Source organism: Narcine bancroftii, chromosome 3 (genome assembly GCF_036971445.1).
Source record: "Narcine bancroftii isolate sNarBan1 chromosome 3, sNarBan1.hap1, whole genome shotgun sequence".
Taxonomy (NCBI): domain Eukaryota; kingdom Metazoa; phylum Chordata; class Chondrichthyes; order Torpediniformes; family Narcinidae; genus Narcine; species Narcine bancroftii.
This window is the reverse complement of record NC_091471.1, coordinates 143287705-143307170: the sequence shown is the minus strand read 5'-3', so window position 1 is coordinate 143307170 and position 19466 is coordinate 143287705. Positions and strand designations below refer to the sequence as shown.

The 19466-nt window shown below is 41.9% G+C and overlaps 1 protein-coding gene and 1 long non-coding RNA gene across 3 annotated transcripts in view; one reads left to right on the top strand and one right to left on the bottom strand.

Annotated features, from left to right (window-relative positions):
- The window catches only part of tbc1d9 (TBC1 domain family, member 9 (with GRAM domain)), a 98928-nt gene extending 82074 nt beyond the window's left edge, over positions 1–16854 (bottom strand). The window contains exon 1 of one of the 2 annotated variants that reach the window (XM_069925308.1): positions 16312–16854. In XM_069925308.1, coding sequence (XP_069781409.1) covers positions 16312–16432 — 121 coding nt within the window. In that variant the 5' untranslated portion in view covers positions 16433–16854. The remainder of the gene's footprint in view (positions 1–16311) is intronic. The other variant, XM_069925307.1, reaches the window with a different exon arrangement.
- LOC138757647 (uncharacterized) overlaps positions 16293–19466 on the top strand; it is a 122221-nt gene continuing 119047 nt past the window's right edge. The window contains exon 1 of the long non-coding RNA XR_011353784.1: positions 16293–17184. This is a non-coding gene — a long non-coding RNA (uncharacterized lncRNA). The remainder of the gene's footprint in view (positions 17185–19466) is intronic.

The window sequence follows — 19466 nt, the reverse complement described above, 5'->3', positions numbered from 1 at the left end:
TTAAATTGGTTTGATATATATCCATTTACTGTCACTTTCGCCAATGGTCCCTTATATATGCTATAATCCAATTAATATATTTCTCTGGTAGGTTGAGTTTTTGTAGTACTTTGAATAAATAATTCCATTCTACTCTGTCAAAAGGCTTTCTCTGCATCTAAAGCAACCATGACTGTTGGAGTTTTGTTTCCTTGTACTGCATGGATTAAGTTAACGAATTTACAGATATTGTCCGTTGTTCGTCTTTTTTTTAATAAATCCAGTTTGGTCTAGTTTTACTATTTTTGGTACACAGTCGGCCAATCTGTTTGCTAATAGTTTAGCTATTATCTTATAATCTGTGTTGGTCTATACGATACTGGTGTTAGTGGATCTTTCCCCATCTTTGGTATTACTGTAATTATTGCTGTTTGATATGTTTTGTGTTTTTTCATTCTGGTTCATTAATTCCAGGAGAGGAGGAATTAATAAGTCCTTGAATGTTTTATAGAATTCTATTGGGAGTCCATCCTCTCCTGGTGTTTTATTGTTCGGTAGTTTTTTTTAATATCTCCTGTATTTCTTCTATTTCAAATGGTTTTATTAATTTATTTTGCTCCTCTGTTTGTAATTTCGGTAGTTTAATTTTAATTAGAAATTTATCTATTTTGTCTTCTTTTCCTTCGTTTTCAGTTTGATATAATTGTTCGTAGAATTCCCTGAAGTTTTCGTTGATCTCCGTTGGGTTATATGTAATTTGTTTGTCCTTTTTCCTTGATGCCAATACCGTTCTTTTAGTTTGTTCTGTCTTAAGCTGCCACGCAAGTATTTTGTGCGTTTTTTCTCCTAGCTCGTAATACTTCTGTTTTGTCTTCATTATGTTCTTCTCCACCTTATATGTTTGTAGTGTTTCATAGTTCTTCCTTTATTGCTAATTCTTTATCTGTATTTGTTATTTCCTTTCCAACTGTTCTTTTTCTCGATTGTAGTCCTTCTTCATCTTAGTTACATAGCTTATTATCTGTCCTCTGATGAATGCTTTCATTGCGTCCCATAGTATAAACTTTTTTTTCACTGATTCCATATTTATTTCAAAGTACATTTTAATTTGTTGCTCAATTAATTCTCCAAAATCCTGTCTTTTAAGTAGCATGGAGTTTAATCTCCATCTATACATTCTTGGTGGGATGTCCTCCAGCTCTATTGCCAATAACAGGGCTGAGTGATCCGATAACAATCTAGCTTTATATTCCGTTTTCTTAACTCTTCCTTGAATGTGGGCTGATAACAGGAATAGGTCTATCCTTGAGTATGTTTTATGTCTACTCGAATAATATGAATATTCCTTTTCCTTTGGGTGTTGTTTCCTCCATATATCCAAAAGTTGCATTTCCTGCATCGATTTAATTATAAATTTGATTACTTTGTTCTTTCTGTTAGTCTTTTTTCCAGTTTTATCCATGTTTGAGTTCAAATTAAGGTTAAAATCCCCTCCTGTTAGTATATTCCCTTGTGTATCTGCGATCTTCAAAAAGATATCTTGCATAATTTTTTGATCTTCTTCATTAGGTGCGTATACATTGAGTAAATTCCAAAATTCTGAATATATCTGACATTTTATCATTACATACCTCCCTGCTGGATCTATTATTTCCTCTTCTATTTTGATTGGTACATTTTTATTGATTAATATAGCTACTCCTCTGGCTTTTGAATTATATGATGCTGCTGTTACATGTCCTATCCAATCTCTCTTTACTTTCTTGCGTCCCACTTCAGTTAAATGTGTTTCTTGCACGAATGCTATATCAATTTTTTCTTTCTTCAGTAAATTTAACAGCTTCTTCCTTTTGATTTGGTTATGTATTCCGTTAATATTTAAAGTCATATAGTTCAACATGGCCATTTCATACTTTGTTTATCTTTCATTTCCGTTTCCTCATCACCACCTTCCCTTCTTATTCATGTTTTCTTTTTTTGAACACATTGTAAGACAACATTTCTAAAACAAAATATTTCCACTATTCCCATATCTAAAATTCCTTTAACCCCAATAGTCCCTCCCCCCTCTGAGTTGCCTTTTGACCCTTGTTGGGCAATCACATCCCTCCTCTTCATTTGGATTTGCGAACCCGCTCGCAAGCATCAACTGATTTCACAGTGACTGTTATTCTTCCCTACCCAGCACCCCCAGAAAAGATTTTAATCTTCATATATAACAAAGCTCACTCTCTTAATTCCCTCCTTACTTCCTTTTTTCCCTTTATTTCTCTTCTTAGTTCTTTCTTATACTTTATTCTTCTTCTTTAGATATAGTTTGTTGTCATTTTTGTTCTTGTTATATCTCTTCATCTCTCTGTCTGTTTTGTAAGTGTTCTGCAAATTTTCGTGCTTTTTCCAGATCCAAGAACAGTTTGCTTTGCTGCCCCGGGATAACTATTTTAAGCACCGCTGGATATTTTAACATAAATTTATAACCTTTTTTCCATAGGGTCGTTTTTGCTGCGTTAAACTCCTTCCTCTTCTTCAGGAGTTCAAAACTTATGTCTGGATAGAAAAAAAAATTTTGACCTTTGTATTCCAGTGGTTTTTTTGTCTTCTCTTATTTTTTTCATTGCCTTCAATATATTTTCTCTTGTCATATATCTTAGGAATTTTACTAAAATGGATCTTGGTTTTTGTTGTGGTTGTGGTTTAGGGGCTAATGTTCTGTATGCCCTTTCTATTTCCATTCCTTCCTGTAATTCTAGCATTCCTAGGACCCTGGGGATCCATTCTTTTATAAATTCTTTCATATTTTTGCCTTCTTCATCTTCCTTAAGGCCCACTATCTTTATATTGTTTCTCCTATTATAGTTTTCCATTATATCTATCTTCTGAGCGAACAGCTCCTGTGTTTCTTTAACTTTTTTATCAGATTCTTCTAATTTCTTTTTTAAGTCATCTACCTCCATTTCTATGGCTGTTTCTCGTTCTTCCACCTTGTCTACTCTTTTTCCTATTTCTGTCATGATCATCTCTAATCTATTCACTTTTTCTTCTGTTCCTTTTATTCTTCTTTTATTTCACTGAATTCTTGTGTCAGCCATTCTTTTAATGTTTCCATATATTCTTTTAAAATTTTTTTATCCATGTACTGTCCCTTCCCTTCATCTTCCATTTCTCTGTGTTCTCCCTCTTCTTCTTCTGAATCCACTCCAGGATCTGTGTCCTTTACCTCTGTCTCTTCTGATTTTCTTGTTGGGTTGTTTATTTTATTTTGTTGGGTATTTTTGTTTTTATTAAAGGTGTCTTGGTGTTGGTCGTCTTCCTCTGGGTTGGTCATCTGTTGTTTCTCTGATTTCCTATTTTTATTCTCTTCCTTCTTGTTCCCGTTATTTTCTATGTTTTCCTGTTGAGAGTCTTGCTGTCGTGTTATACTTGTCTGTTTCAGCTGTGGAGATTTACTCCTCAGCTGGTCCCCCCTCCCTTCAGTGTTGTTTTTGTCTTGTGCATCGCGCATGCGCGGTTGCTCACTTTTGTTTGGCTCCGTGAGCCATCTTTGTAGTTCTGTGTTCGGGGTTTCCACTGACCTCAGGGAGTGGGCTTCTCTCTCCACGGCCGGCCTCCTCGTACAGGTAAGGCCTTCACCTTTCTTTTCAGACGTCTTTTCTTTTCTTCCCGTTGTTTTTGGTTTTTCTTTCTTTGCTGCCATTTTCTCCACACTTTTATTTTTAATTTGTTATGGTTTCTGTGTTTGTAGCTTTGCTTTTTCTTTAATTAAAAAAAAACTTTTCTGGAGAGGGCTGGTATTTTTTTTACCGGTCACTACTCCATCACGTGACTTCCCCCCCTCCCCCCTATTTTGTCCTGGATGATATCAACAATCTACCCCATCAACCAGGTATTTCGAGGAACTGAATGGTCTATGAAATTGCAACTGATCTTAAACCATTTCTGTTGCTCCTGCAACAGTGGAAGATATTCTTTAACCCATCTTTTCCAGAACAAATCCCATGTAAATTTCACCTGCTTCCACCTGCTGCATGCATATATGTCTTCTTTCTAAAGCTGCCCTCATAGCAACGAAGGTTTACCTTTGATAAGCAAAAGATAATTGGGATAAGTGCTTCAAGATCATTAACACCATGATTATTAACCATCTTGGCAGATTTTGTCACCATTTCCAAGAACTGCTGGTCTTCCTTGGAAGGTTCTTGGTTATCCCTGATGCACTCAGGAAAGTCATTCTTGAATAGCTGCTCCCACAGCTCATCAAGCTTAACAATCAATATCTTGATGACACTTGTAGCCAACTTGATTTTGAACCTCTTTTCTTCCTCCTAAAGCTCTATTAATCATCCAATCAAGCATAGTCTTGACAGTCCAAAGTCCATCTCCCACACTCCCCATCATATCTAGTAGTTCCAGAACCTTTGGTACATCTGAACCAATCAGCAACTCAATCTCAGAGTTGATTTTGTGTAAATGAACATTGTTCAAATGTATCCACAGTTCAATGTCATTTCGATACAGAATATTTCCTTTATGTACAAGCATAGTCTTCTGAATGTATATGCCTGGGTGTTCACAAAAATTGTTATTTTATCCAGTCCATCAATCTCTTGGCCCAAATCAACATTGTTTTCAATGTGTTAAACTTGACCTATGGTTCTCAATAGAATTTTTGTACTTCTTCTTTGAAGATTAAGCTTATTCATTAGCCCCATGGTGCAAAATGACAAAGTGCTTCCTGGGTCAAGAAATGCACAAGTATGCACTATTGCACTTCCTTTCTTGGCCTTGACTTGCACAGGTACTATTAAAAGTTTGCAGTTGTTCTCTCCGGCCCCAGTAAGACCATTTGTCAATAATGAGGCTTCAGCACTGTTTTCATCTGCTTCTTTCTTGTTGCTTGTTCCTTATCTGTATTCTTCTTTTCCTGGAAGATATGTATCATTTTGGGATGCCTTTGACTACATATGTTGCAGCTGAGTCTCTTTTTACAATTTTTGCTGATGTATCCTTTAAACAAACAACCAAAACACACTATTTTCCTTCAAGAAAGCGATTTTCTCACTATGCGTCTGTAATGCAGGATTTAGACCAGCTTATGCAAGAAATGCAGTTGCACCAGAAGACATAATATAAATTCCACCATGGGGCCCAGGGATACATATGAATCAGTAGACATTATCCAACTTCCACCATGAGGCCCAGAGATGCAGTTGTCTTTTGTTGGTCGCAGGCTGTCAGGAGACCTTGAAGATAATTAAATCATTTGTTCAAAGAGATAAGATCTGAAGTAAACAACTTTTGGGTAATATAAGCCATGGTCCCACTGCTGAAGTTTGAGACTCTCCAAGAGGTGGCAACATCTCTCAGCAAGAAGAACTTCAAGAGTCCAACTAACGTCCCGGTCGAGGGAGGTAGAGAAGCTGCTACCGGCGCCCCGACGACCTATACAAGTGTGCAGTCGTTGCCTCGCTTCGGCAGTTGGGACCAGTCCAGGCATTGATAAGTATAATTGGGAAGGGCTTGCATATTGTAGTGTGAATTAAGCTTTAGATTTAGTAATAAAGACTTGTATAAACTGAACTGCTCTCGCTGTGTGTCTATTTTCTTTCGGTAGCTCAAACACTGTGACCAATCTAAAACGATCAAAATGAGAGGTATAAGTTTACCCAAGACAATTGGGACAGCGAGCAGGGTTGGTCTCAAGATGTTATGGGGATATGGGGATAAGGCTGGAAAGGGGTACTGATGGTAATGATCAGCCATGATCTAAAATGGCCGTGCTGGCCCGACGGGCCAAATGGCCTACTCCAGCTCCTATTGTCTATTGTTTCGCCGCAAGAAAGAGGTGAGCCCTGAGCAGTTCTTGATTCCGGGATGGACTTCCAAAGACGATGGGTTTGGCATGTTGGCCAATACCCTGTCTTTGTTGGGACCACCCATTAGTTGGGATGAGAAGTTAGACCCATCAATTGTACCTCTGGGAGAGCAGGTTGCCACTCTCCTTCAAGAAAGTAAATTTCCTGGTAAAAAGGGGACACTGACGGACAGATTTTGGCTGCTGGCCACAGCCTTAACGCCACTCCGTTCAGCATGAAGCAGAATTAGTTCAGCGAGTAGAATCTCAGCTTAAGAGAGAGCAACTAGAGGAGGAGCTAGAAGCCCTGCGACAACGCTGTTCCATGATGAGTGAGATTGTTTTCACCAGTCAGGACTGAGCCAAGTAATGGGAGGATAACCATGTCCAAACGATCTGCCGTAATATTAAACTCCGTGCAGATAAAGAAAGGCATGGAGTAGAACCCGACCCTCATCGTATTCGTGTCATGATAAGGAATGGCGACGATCCTGATGTAATTGATGAATGGGGTGGGAATATCTGGAAAGATGACCATGATAATAATGCAGATACTCCTCAGCATGTGCCTAACATACTGCCCTCTCCACCTGCTGTTCACGCCCACCCCATATGGCAGAAGACTTCCCAAACAGACGAAAGGGGGGATGATGTAAGGGAAGAGATTGAAGGGATAGATACCCCGATCTCCCAAGAGGATCCAGGGGGAAATACCCGAACCCCTGCTTATGCTCAATGGCCCACCCCCTCTACGGGATGGCCTCGTCCCGTCCACTGGGCAAAGGACCTGGGGCCAAAGTGAGAGCAGAGGTCAAGAGCAGTCAATGATACGTGACTTCTCTGTAAAAGAGCTGGCTGCTATTGGAGATCGATGTAGGCAAAAGGCAGGAGAAACTCTGGCAGCCTGGCTCCTGTGTGTTTGGGAGCAAGGAGGGGGTAATGAATATTTAACCCCTGAGGAATTGTTGGGATTAGGAACATTGACTACTGATATCCGGGTCACTGCTGAGCTGCGGGGTAGAGGAAGAGAGGTGGATTACTTACTTGCCACTCTAGGGGATGCCTTGCTACGAGTATACCCATCACCAGTAGATTGGGATTTACATTTATAGAACAATTGGGGGACCCCAGAGGAGGGTATAGCAGTAATTCGTCAGCAGACCCTGGCCTCTGCCTTGTATGCAGGGCATTTGAGGCTATGGATACATGGGGGGAGTCCTGATGAAGAGATATTCACAGCCGGAATGCATACCAGATTGGTTCGTTCTGCCCAACCCACTGCACGGGGACTGGTTCTGTCCGTAACTAGTCCGCTAATTGGGCACCCTTTGTCTGAGGCAGTGCACGCCTTACCTGGGCTTAGAGAATTAGAGTTGGGAGGTAAAATCCAGTCACGTACAACCCAGATTAAATCAGACAAGCAGGATGAAAAGGGAGGGGCTGCTGCTAATAAAGGACCGACAAGAAGGGACCTTTTTCTAACCTTGTTAAAGTTAGGCGTACCTAAAAGTGATATTGATGGGAAATCTACTGCAGTCCTTTATGCCCTTTATAAGAGGAAGGCAGGGGAACATCGTCCCCAGTTGTTGAGGCTTCCTGGCCCAGCTCTGCCTCCTGCTCCCACAGAGCCAGCTTCTCTTGCTCCAGTTATCTGTGATGAGATACAACAAATGGTTAAAAAGGCTCTTATGGATAATAGTGCCATGTGGGCCTGGAAGCCCCCGAACCCTACTAAAGCACGAGGGTGTGGGCAGGGCCCCCGTGTCTACTCCATTGAGATACGATGGATACACGGGGACTCACGGCCCTACATACCGTTAACAGTCCATTGGGGTGGGGGTAATGACCGCCAATATTTGGCCTTGGTCGATACCGGTGAGGAGCACTCGGTGATTCTGGGTAACCCTAACCTCTGGACTGGACCAACATTTTGAATAGAGGAGATGGGAAGAGCGATCACCCTGGCCAAGGAAATAAAAGTCCACGCCACGGTGGGTGATGGCCCTTCCCCTATATGGTTACATGCCCTGGTGGCTGCCACTGATGAGTGTATCCTGGGTATTATGTTGGCTGGTACGGCCCTTAATACTAGCCAAGAGGGATTTGCATTTGGAATTCGGACTATTACTAAAAGATTACTGGTGGGTCGGGCTAAGTGGAATCCTGTGATTGTGCCTCCCCCCTGAAACCAGTATGCATTCCACAATATCACCTCCTTGGGGGGCAGGAAGAGATTACTGCCACCATCGATACTCTGCAAGAAGAAGGGGTAGTGAGGCCCGCAATGTCACCCTTTAATAACCCTGTTTGGCCGATCAGTTGACTATCGTTTTTTGAACAAACATGCCCCACCATTTGCTTCGGCAGTTCCGGACATTGTTACCTTTATTGAAAACATTGCTACTGGGAACTCAGGAACATGGAATGCTGTTATTGATCTCGCTAATGCCTTCTTCAGTATTCTTACAGATGAGGTCTCACAAGATCAGTTCGCCTTTACCTGGAAGAGGCGCCAGTATACCCTCACCTGCCTCCCTCAGGGCTATGTACACTCTCCCACTATTTGCCACAGCCTAATTGCCCGTGATTTGGAGACGGTGCCAGTATCGCCTACTCTCTCAATTCTCCGTTATATTGATGATGTGATGATCCAAGGGGCCACGGAAGAGATGGTACAGGAAGCAGAACAAGAGGACGCCTGGTTTACTGATGGTAGCAGCCGATGGGTGCAAGGAAAGCAGAAGTGGAAGGCGGTGGCTTACCATCCCAGGTCAGGAACTCATTTATTGGAGGAGGGGGATGGTGGCTCCAGTCAGTATGCTGAGTTGAAGGCAGTCATTTTACCACTAGACCCCCATGATAACCCTCTTTGCTTGTTTACTGATTCCTGGGCTGTGACTAATGGACTAGTGGTATGGATGCCTGATTGGCAAAAGAATGACTGGCTGGTACATGACTGCCCAGTATGGGGCAAACAGTTGTGGCAGCTGTTGTGGGATTTGTTGCATCATCGTGAGATAACGGTATATCACGTTGACGCCCATACCAATGCGACGACGAACAAGGCACAACATAATGCAATAGCAGATCAGCTTGCCACTATCAGCCGTGCCGATACTGTCCCCCTGGCTCGATGGGCACACGAACAGAGTGGCCATTTGGGGGAGAAGGGATCAGCTATATGGGCCCGTACACATGCCTTACCCGTCCATCAGGACGACGTCTGCATGGTCGTGCGTAGATGCCCAGCATGCCAGCTTGTGAAGTCCCGCACCGTTCCTCCTGGTCCGCATGGCCGAATAAGACGGGGATCTCGCTCAGCTGCAGTTTGGCAAATTGATTACATAGGCCCCATGCCAGACTGTATGGGTAAACATTATGTCCTAGTAATGGTTGACACCTTTTCGGGCCTGGTTTTTGCTTTTCCCACCAAGATGGCTGACCAAGCTAGCACTATCCAAAGACTAAACCATTTAATTTCTCATTATGATGTACCAGAAGAAATTCAGTCTGATGATGGCTCGCACTTCTCCGGGAAGGCAATCTGTGATTGGGCAACTGACAACAGTATCCTATGGGTCCACCATATTCCTTATTACCCACAGGCTGCCGGGTTAGTTGAACGAATGAATGGCTTACTGAAGGAACAAACTCATTTGTTAACACCACTGGGGACCCTGAAGGGGTGGTGCCATGTGCTGCAGCAGGTAGTCGACCCTTTGAATCATCGTCCTCTAAAGGGAGGTACACCTTTCCACCGAATTCTTCACGCTTCTGAACTACAGCCTATTCCAGAGGAAAAAGTCATTGCCCCCCATTCCCAAGCCAGAGAATGCCGGACAAAAGGTATGGGTGGCACCATCAGGTAGTGGCCCTCCTGTAAAAGGGGAAATAGTAACACCTGCCCAGGATAACACTCGGTGGGTAGTTATTGAGGGACAGGATGATTTAGTTTGTTTAAATACTGAACGCTTTCGGCATCGTGAGTGACATATGTCAGGCTTCTTTGTTCCAGGTCCTCCATCTTGAGCTCTGTTGATCTGGCTTAACCGCTGCTTTGATACCAGCAATTGGATTTGTAATGTCGAGGACGTTCCGAGGGAGTTGCCCGTGGGGGACAAGGCCCGATGTATCCACTAATATATCTGATATTGTTCAACATGTTTCAAAATCTGTTTGTGAGCTTCAGTGTCTGGGTATTGTGGCCCACAAGGATAGTTTGAGCCTTGGTTGCAATCCTTTTCCATGGTTAACTGGTACATTTGGGGGATTGGACTACAATATTCTCTGGTGGTTGCTCGCATTATTGTTTATTTTTGTGATTATTATAGTTTTAGTTTCTCTTTTTCGCTCCTTTTGTACTCAAATGCTTGTAAGGTCTCGTAAGTGACAGGCTGTGACCAAGGGGTGGAATATAATGGAGGATTTAGACCAGCTTATGCAAGAAATGCAGTTGCATCAGAAGACATAATCTAAATTCCACCATGGGGCCCAGGGATACATATGAAACAGTAGACATTATCCAACTTCCACCATGAGGTCCAGAGATGCAGTTGTCTTTTGTTGGTCGCAGGCTGTCAGGAGACCTTGAAGATAATTAAATCATGTGTTCAAAGAGATAAGATCTGAAGTAAACAACTTTTGGGTAATATAAGCCATGGTCCCACTGCTGAAGTTTGAGACTCTCCAAGAGGTGGCAACATCTCTCAGCAAGAAGAACTTCAAGAGTCCAGCTAATGTCCCGGTCGAGGGAGGTAGAGAAGCTGCTACCGGCGCCCCGACAACCTATACAAGTGTGCAGTCGTTGCCTCGCTTCGGCAGTTGGGAGCAGTCCAGGCGTTGATAAGTATAATTGGGAAGGGCTTGCATATTGTAGTGTGAATTCAGCTTTAGATTTAGTAATAAAGACTTGTATAAACTGAACTGCTCTCGCTGTGTGTTTATTTTCTTTCGGTCGCTCAAACACTGTGACCAATCTAAAATGATCAAAATGAGAGGTACAAGTTTACCCAAGACAGCGTCTTCTTTTCCAACTGTGCACGTCTCCAAATCATGCTCATCGTTACAGAACAAACCTTTTTTTTCCCACAATTTCTTTATCCGCAATAGTCAGAGAGGTGGAAAATGTACTTTTAAAAAAAAATATTGGTTGAGGATACAATTTTGACTTCTCAACATCTTTACTCACTGTTTAAGTACCTTTAATAAATCCATACACAGGATATGTGATAAAGTCCACTTCCCCTTCAATGAACTTCACCAAATCACTAAAAGTAGCCATTTCATCATATTTTTTTCTCGTTTTCAAAAATTGAACTTCTCCATAGTTTTTTTTTCATCTGGTAGGGCAATTTATTTATTATGATTAGCATGTATGTTATGCTCTTGAACATGGACAACCTCCGTCATGATGTTGCAACATCTTCTTAGAAAAAGACACAAGCTTATAAACCTTTTGTGTCATCCAGTCTTATTGATGACTATGAAAGAGCCTTCTGTATACAAGCTGTAGAAAATGTTATGCTTGTTGCCAAAATGCTGCTTTAGTAAAAATTTAGCCTTTTTGAATCCTTCATTCAGAACCATATGTTGGCAACTCTTCACAAGATCTTGTGGTTGTCCACTCATGAACTGCTGCAAATAATATAAACAATCCTCCAAGCTTTGACACTTAATTTCAAAGCTTTTCATAAACACTTGAAATTCAAATGGGTCACCATCAAAAACTAGAATCTTTCTCTTGATCAGAGAAGAGAGAGTCTGTAACTGAATTAACAATGCAGCCAATTCATCTTGCCTGGGAAAGTTACTTTGTTCACCCAGATCACTATTACCTGCCAAGAGCTGGTGATATTCTGCTTCATAAGGTAGCATTAGGCTCACATCTCTGGCCAATAGGGTTTGTGATTTGGCACCATTGTGCCTTAACAGGTCTAGCTCATGACCATAAACTTCTAGTGACCGTAGCACTGGCTCAGCCTTGGTATTAATTTTTTTTCTGTTGTCCTTACTCAAAACGTGATGTTTTAGATAATTTACTTTGAGCACCATATACCATTGAACCTTCTAGTGCTTTCAACCTGGCCTGATTAACAACAATTCTTTTGTCCAGTCCAGTAGCTCCTTTTACATTTTTAGCTGCTCTTCCTCCCTTCTTAGCTGTTCCCTCTTCTCTCTGTAGCTGCACCTGTGTTATTCTAATCTGCTTCTCCAAGTCAAATTTAATTTGAAGCATTGCTTTTTTTGTGTCTGTCTGAATCTTTAGATGTGTAGATTCAGTACTTGAAGCTCTGGAGCCTGTTCTCTCGAACTCCCTTTGCTTTTCCTGCTTCCTGTATTTGACACACAATCTTTAGGTCCTATTTCATTCTGTTTGTCAAATGTTGCCTTAATTTCTGACCTTGCCTCCATTTTGGATTGCCCATCCTCCTCACCATCATCTTGTGGCACAGCTTCAGCTATTTCCTTGTGGCTGATCTTAATTTCTATTAATATTTTTTGCAGTAATTCTGTGGTATCTGTAACCCCAGCAGTTGAAACCTTCTGCTTTTCCATTTCCTCATTCAGTCTTGCTTGAAGAGTGGTTTTGTTTAAACAGAGCCCAATTGATCCAGTCCAAATTCCAAATCCAATTTTCAACTTTCTATGTCTTAAATTCTGACATTTATTGACTAAACATCACAACTATCTTCCTTTAAAGTTGCTCGGAGAGATTAGAAGGTTGTTGTTATTTATGACTCGTTCAAACAAATCCATACTAAAGTTGAGTTTTCCCACAGTTTAATAAACCTTATATTATTACAAGCTGTTAAAAAAAAACTTTGTTTTATGATTAAATGATGCTTAAAACAGTCAATAAACATTTTCAAACCATTCCAAGTCCCTCCTTCTTCACTGAAGAAAGGAAATCCAAAACTGTTCATCTTAAATACGCAGAGCGAGACCTTGGCTAAGAAGACAATTTCTATGGAGACACTCAAAGAATGTAAACAACATTTAAACAGACTGCAATAATGATGTTCCAAACATGCTAATTTTGGTAATCTTAAGGTTTGAGTGATGTCTCTTACTGTTTTATTCTTGTTTTTCAGCCTCATAATGGCTTTTTTTTTTTTTTACTTTCATTGGCACAACTCTGATCCTCATGTTGAAAATGGAAACTACAGACTCCAAAGGTGATTAGATGCTTTGAAGCAAAGAGATTTCTTATTCCCACATCAATGAAGCAATTAAACACCTATGAATAATCACAACCACCTGTGAAGCCAAATGTCCAAAACATTTGATGCCCTGAAATGAGGGAACTTTCTACATGTAATTTCTACATGGTAAAACCAAAATGTACACAAATAACTTAAATAAAATCTGGAAAATGTACTTTAATTATATGTGAATTGTTTGATTACAAGTTTAAAACTGTGAAGCACAGGGGCAAATAAAAGGAAGAGTGTCTGTCCCAAACATTATGGAGAGCACTGTATGTGAAGGAAACAGGATGCTTTGATTCAACAGGATGCAAACCTTTTGGATGGGACTCAGACATTCTTTCCAGATAAAGTAGTGATTCACTAGCATTTCTTCCAATTTAATGTCCTGCATATGGTATTCATAGTGCGATTGCCTCTACTTTGGAGAAACAAAACAGACTGAGTGACCACATTGTGAAGTGCCTGCATTCAATCCACAGGTATGACCCCAAGCATCCTGATGCCTTCCACTCTGACCCATCAGTTTGTGGTCTCCTGCACTGTTCAATGAGGCCCAATTTCCTCATTTTATATCTGAGCACATTTCATCTTTCTGGTCACAATAGTTCAGTTAACTGGCTTTAATTTCCATGTCCACATGATAATGGCTCTTTTTTTTCCGATGGAAGTGGAGGACTTGACCAGCCTGACCTATTGGGCATTTCTTCTTGCTTTGTATTTCACAACACCTCCCTAACTGCTCCCACTTATTCATTGACCTAATAACTTGATTTGCAACTTAATCCTGTGGTCACTGGTCACCCCTCATTTACACGATTATACTCATCCCCTCTATCACACCCACTTAACCAGCTCCTTTTCAATCCTTCCCAGTTCAACCTGAAGCTTTAACTCTGTTTGTCTTCCACAGATGCTGAATATTTCCAGCATTTTCTGTTTTGACTTTAGAATTCCAGCACCCTGCCATGTTTTTAGAGTGGCAGATATTGACAAACATTTACACTAAACGAAACGGGATATGCAAGAGTGCAGCAAAGTAATGTTAAGGCCGAGACTAGATCAGCCACAATCTTACTCAATAGCACAGTAGCTCTAAGGATTAAAAAAAAAATCCATAAATATAGAATCTAGAAATAGATTTTAAAACCTTATACTGTGCTATGATTTAAAAACAAAATACAATGAATTAGCATGCACCTTCACATCAGCTTTGCCAGATGTGGTTCTTTGATGGTTTAAAAAAAACCAATTCACATTAAGGAAAAAGAATACTTTGATTCAGCAACATTAAAAGCTTTTGGATGAAATATTTTGTGATCTAGATAGAAAAAGAAATGTGTGATCCAAATATGACTAATGTTGGCATTTTTTTTTAAACCAAATATTAAAACTGCAAGAACTGTTTTAACAACTGATGGAGGGTTTAGTACAAGTAAAAACCATGAAAATAAGTAAAAAATTCTGGAAGTTACAACATACTGGAACCAAGGCACCTTCAAACATTGTAAAGAGAACACAGGATATTTGAACAAATGTAATGGTTAAATTCTGCTCCACAGCCTATGCAATATTACTGGCTCTCCACTCAGCTCTGGATTACATCAAAAACAGCAATTCACACATTAGGCTTCTCTTCATAGTTCGCCTTCAATACCATTATTCCATCAGTGCTGGTCAAGAAGGTCCAAACTCTATATCCCACTCTTCAACTCAATCCTTGGCTTTCTCATCAGAAGACCAGTCAGCATGAATTAGAAACGTTTCCTCCTCACTAATCGTCAACAGGCGCACCCCAAGGATGCGTGCTTAGCCCACTGCTCAATTTGTTATACACCCATGACTGCATGGCCAGGAACAATTCCAATGTCATCTACAAGTTTGCCGATAACACCACAGTTGTCAGCAGAATCACAAACGGCAATGAGAAAGTGTGCAGGAGGGAGATAGATTAGCTCATTGAATGAAGTAACAACAACAACTTTGCGATCAATGTCAGCAAAACCAAGATGATTGTAGACTTCAGGAGAAAGTCAGGGGGAACACAACCCAGTCCTCATGGAGGGCTCAGTTTCAGAGAGAGTCAAGAACTTCAAATTCCTGGATGTCAACATCTCTGTCCTGGAAGCTCCATGTTGATGCAATCACAACAAAGGCTCACCAGCGACTAAACTTTGTGAGGGGTCTTGAGTAAATTCAATACGTCACCAAGGATTCTCGTAAACCACTACAGGTGTACGTACCATGGAGAGCATTCTGGCTGGTTGATTCCCTGCCTGGTATGGAGGCCCCAACTCTCAGGACAAGAATAAACTCCAGAAGATTGTTAACTTGGCTGGTGACATCAACAGGCACTCTATCAAGGACATCTACATGAGGGGGAGTCTTTTGAAAAAAAAAAGCAGCCTTGATCCTCAAAGACCCCCACCATCCAGGCCATGTCCCCTTCACTCTGCTACCATCAGGGAAAAGGAACAGAAGCCTAAAGACGAGCACTCAGCAGCACAAAGACACCCTGCTGCCATCAGATTCCTCAAGAATCAATGAGCCAAAAACACTGCCTTACTTTTCGTTCACTACTATTGTTATTTTCTTTTTATATAGTAGTCATAAGATTGTTATAACATGTAAGTTTGCCTTATGATGCTGTTGCAAAACATCAAATTTCATGACTTGTTCATGGCGATAAATCCTGATTCTGATTAAGGGAACCTTATTATCAATTGATCGAATTTAATTAAGGGAATGTCAAGATTTTTTTGGAGAAATCAATTACAAAACTATCGAAGCACTTTTTTTTTTCCCACACTTAAATGTCAGAGTGAAATTCCAAGGAAAGCCATTCCAGTATCTCAAGGTGGGCAAGGGGAAGACACACAAATTCCTTGCTAGGTCTTGCAATTAGATAAGAAACTGATACACAGCAAACTGATCTCAACCGCGAAATGCTGAACTGACAAATCTGAACTGTCAAACCATGTCTACATGCCAAGCACCGGGAACAGAACTCCAGTTACTCTTTAAAAAAAACCTAAATCGGGGTTTTGCTTCTGGGTGGCAATAAAACGTTGCCTTCCAGATTTTTTAAGATGTATTACACACATGAAAATAAAATGCGGACATCTGGGTGTTAAACAGAGAACCTTTCCATTGCTTCCAAATGACCAATTCGCGGGAACCCCGCAATACTCTAATACACAAGATTGGCCGTGTCTGGGGACACGCCTGCATTCGTCGACTGCCGAGGAGCGCGGTCAGTGTCACCGGGTGACTTACCAGCCAGCCCCCCTCCCCCTTCTCCGTGCCCTTTCCTCCTCTGCAGCACGAAGTACGGGTTGGCTCTCTCCGTCACCCACAGCGCGTTGGCCAGCAGTACTTCTTCAGGTTTGACCCACATCTTCACAGCCAGAGCGAATGGAAAAAGAACGAGAGACCGGTGGAGATAAATCTCAGCGACCTACAAGAACCACCGCAGCAGCATCATCATCATCGGAGCCTTCACAGTAGGAGACAGGGCGGCGCTCCCTCACCTTCCAACGCCCGTTTCTACAAAGATCTTAAACACTCAGGAATCTGTCCCGCATTTTTTTTAATCAACAAGAGGGCCTTTATCGACGGTACCCGCTGCCGAACGTCCGAGGAAAATCACCGAGCCCGACTCACGTCTGCGTCCCCGTGCCGTGTTGTTGATACGTCATGACGTCAACCAAAGCGACCGCAAACTGAAAGCAACCGCACGCAAACCGCTCAGAATAAAGGATGCGAGCAACGTCAGCAGCATCTGCGAGACGGTTTTTTTTGGTTGGGGGGGGGGCAGCGGGGAACGCACGAGCGAGCCGTTTGTTGTCGTTGGCACTGCAGCACTGGGCCTCCGGCCCGTTCTCGTCGAGCTCGGTCACCTGACGTGGGCAGTGAGCACCGCCCCAGTTCCCACCATGACATCACCTACCTGTCCTGTGCTATTGTTCTGAGATCTGGATGGATGGAGAAAAAGGCGAGAGCTTTATGGCCACCTGGTGTTCGCCCCAAGTCGCATTATTCTTATTTTAAAAAACAAGACCAGCAGTCCAGAAAATCTCACCACGTTTTGGTTCCTTTTTTGTTAGCAAATCATCGTGGGACAGTAGACAATCTCCAGTTCTCTCAAAGGTTTGCAATAATGGCATTTTGGGATGATAGATCTTTCAGTTTCCTGTGTTCTACGTGATCAAATTGGAGAAAGCAAATGGATGATCATTTTCATTTGAGAGATGTTGATATGATTGTTCCTGAGTAAAATCATTCTGCATGGTGAGGCAACTGAACAAAAACAAATGAGTGAAAGTCTGCCCCTAAAAGAGTCCATCCAAACCATCTTCTGACGAACCCACAGTCACGAAGCCAACAAGGGCATGGTGTAATTGACTCTTGTTGACAAACGATGCAGCACCAAGACCAAAATGCCATTTGTCAAAATCATTTCGTTTTTAAATCAAAGTTTAGAACAATCCCATGCTCGGTTGAAAGGTGATTTAAAAATGGGATGGATGGTGGTTCTATACATTCCTGAAGAATAGTCAGTTTATTATTTGTATTGGGGCCAACTTCTAGAGAGACGTCAAGCTGTTACCAAACAAGACAGAAGAAAAAAAAAACTGTCCATCAGTGGAAAGGCACAAAGGTGCTGGAGAAACTCAGCAGCTCTCCCACTGTCCAGAGGAGGCAAAGATAAATAACCAACGTTTCGGGCCTGAGTCCCCTTCATCAAGATATGAGCAAAGCACAGGCAGGTGCCTGAATAAAGGTGGGGAGAGGAGCAGAGGCGAACAGCCATCAGTGGAGATGAACAGGACAGTGGGAGAGAAAAGCTGAGAATTGATATGGGGGGGGGGGGGTGCGGGTAGCCGTGATGGGTAGACAACTGCTGCTTGATGCTCAATGGCAGGATACAGAGTGAAGTCATCCTTTTGAATTAATGACCCTCCTGGTTGAGAGTGTGCTCTTCATCGGAATTACAGAGGTCTTGCATCATCTCCCCTATTACGGATGTTTTATATTTAATGGATGAGATAAATGTGTTATTTTACTCCAGATAGGAATCTGCAACACAAAATATCTTGGGGAAGAGTTTTTGATTCTGATTTCTGCTTTTATGAGATTAGCATTTATTGGTTCATGCAGAGCTGAGAAAATTGTGATATTATCTTTATATTTAGTTTTCTTCCCTTGCTGTAATGCATTCAAAATGGATGAGAAAATTCTGTGGTAATCATATCACAATTGTCTTTGGTAAAATGTGACCATCAGTAATCACAAAAGGCTAATATTGTGAAAATATCAGGTATTTATTAACTAAAGACTGGAACTACCATTAACCTCATTGGCTGATCGAAAGGGGAACATGATAAGGAGCTATGGGTAGGATCAGTTTTTGGAGGTGTGTCCAGCAAGCAGCAGCCAATCATGGCACAACAGTGGCTTACCACATTCCCCCTTCCTTTTTAAGAAGATCCTGCGGATTGAGAAAAAAAGAGAAGGTGAAACAACTATACATATATATATATAAATAATGTTTTACTGGTTAAATCTATCAGTCTCCTCTGCTGCAGCAAGTGACATGGCAATGGTTGGGGTGTCCTGAGCAGCTTGTGAGATTGGCCTGTTAACAGTTTGTTGAGGTGTGGGGACAAGTGGAGTGGTGGGAGAATTGTGGAGCTGGTACATTGTGGCCTGGGGAAGGGGGTAGTCAGCTGCAGATTCCTGGAACCCTAAGGTTGAAGTGGGAGGGGTGTCTTTTGAAAGTCACTGGTGGTCGGAGAGGCCTCCATGGAACAAGGTCCCTGATTGAGACCGTGTTTTCGCGACTGTCAGGGAAAGCAACATAGGCTTGGAGAATGTAGACTATCTTGACCAGCAAGTCAGTTTTAGATTGCCTGACCTGCTTCCGTTGCAGGACTGGTCCTGGGAGGTAAGCCAGGTGGGTAGCATAACCCCTGATGCAGACTTTCTAGGGAAAACAAACATCCATTCGTGAGGAGTGTTGTTGGTGGCTGTACATAAAAGTGACTGGACAGAGTGAAGTGCGATAGGGAGGACTTCCTGCCATTGGAAGACAGGGAGGATGATCTTCCATATTGTGGCATTTTCCCTTTCTACTTGGCCATTACCCTTAGGATTGTAGCTGGTTGTCCTGTTCGTGGCGATGCCCCGGCAAGTAGGTACTGCTGCAACTCATTACTCATGAATGATGTACCACAGTCACTAAGGATGAAGGCAGGGTACCCAAAGAGAGTGAAGATATTCCGGACGGCCTTGATAACTGTGGCTGTAGTCTTATCTGGGAAAGGTATGGTGAAGGGGAAATGGGAGTATTCATTGATGATGGTAAGGAAGAAGGCATTTCGGATGGAGAAGGGGATGGGTTCCATGAAATCAATACTGAGGCACTCTAA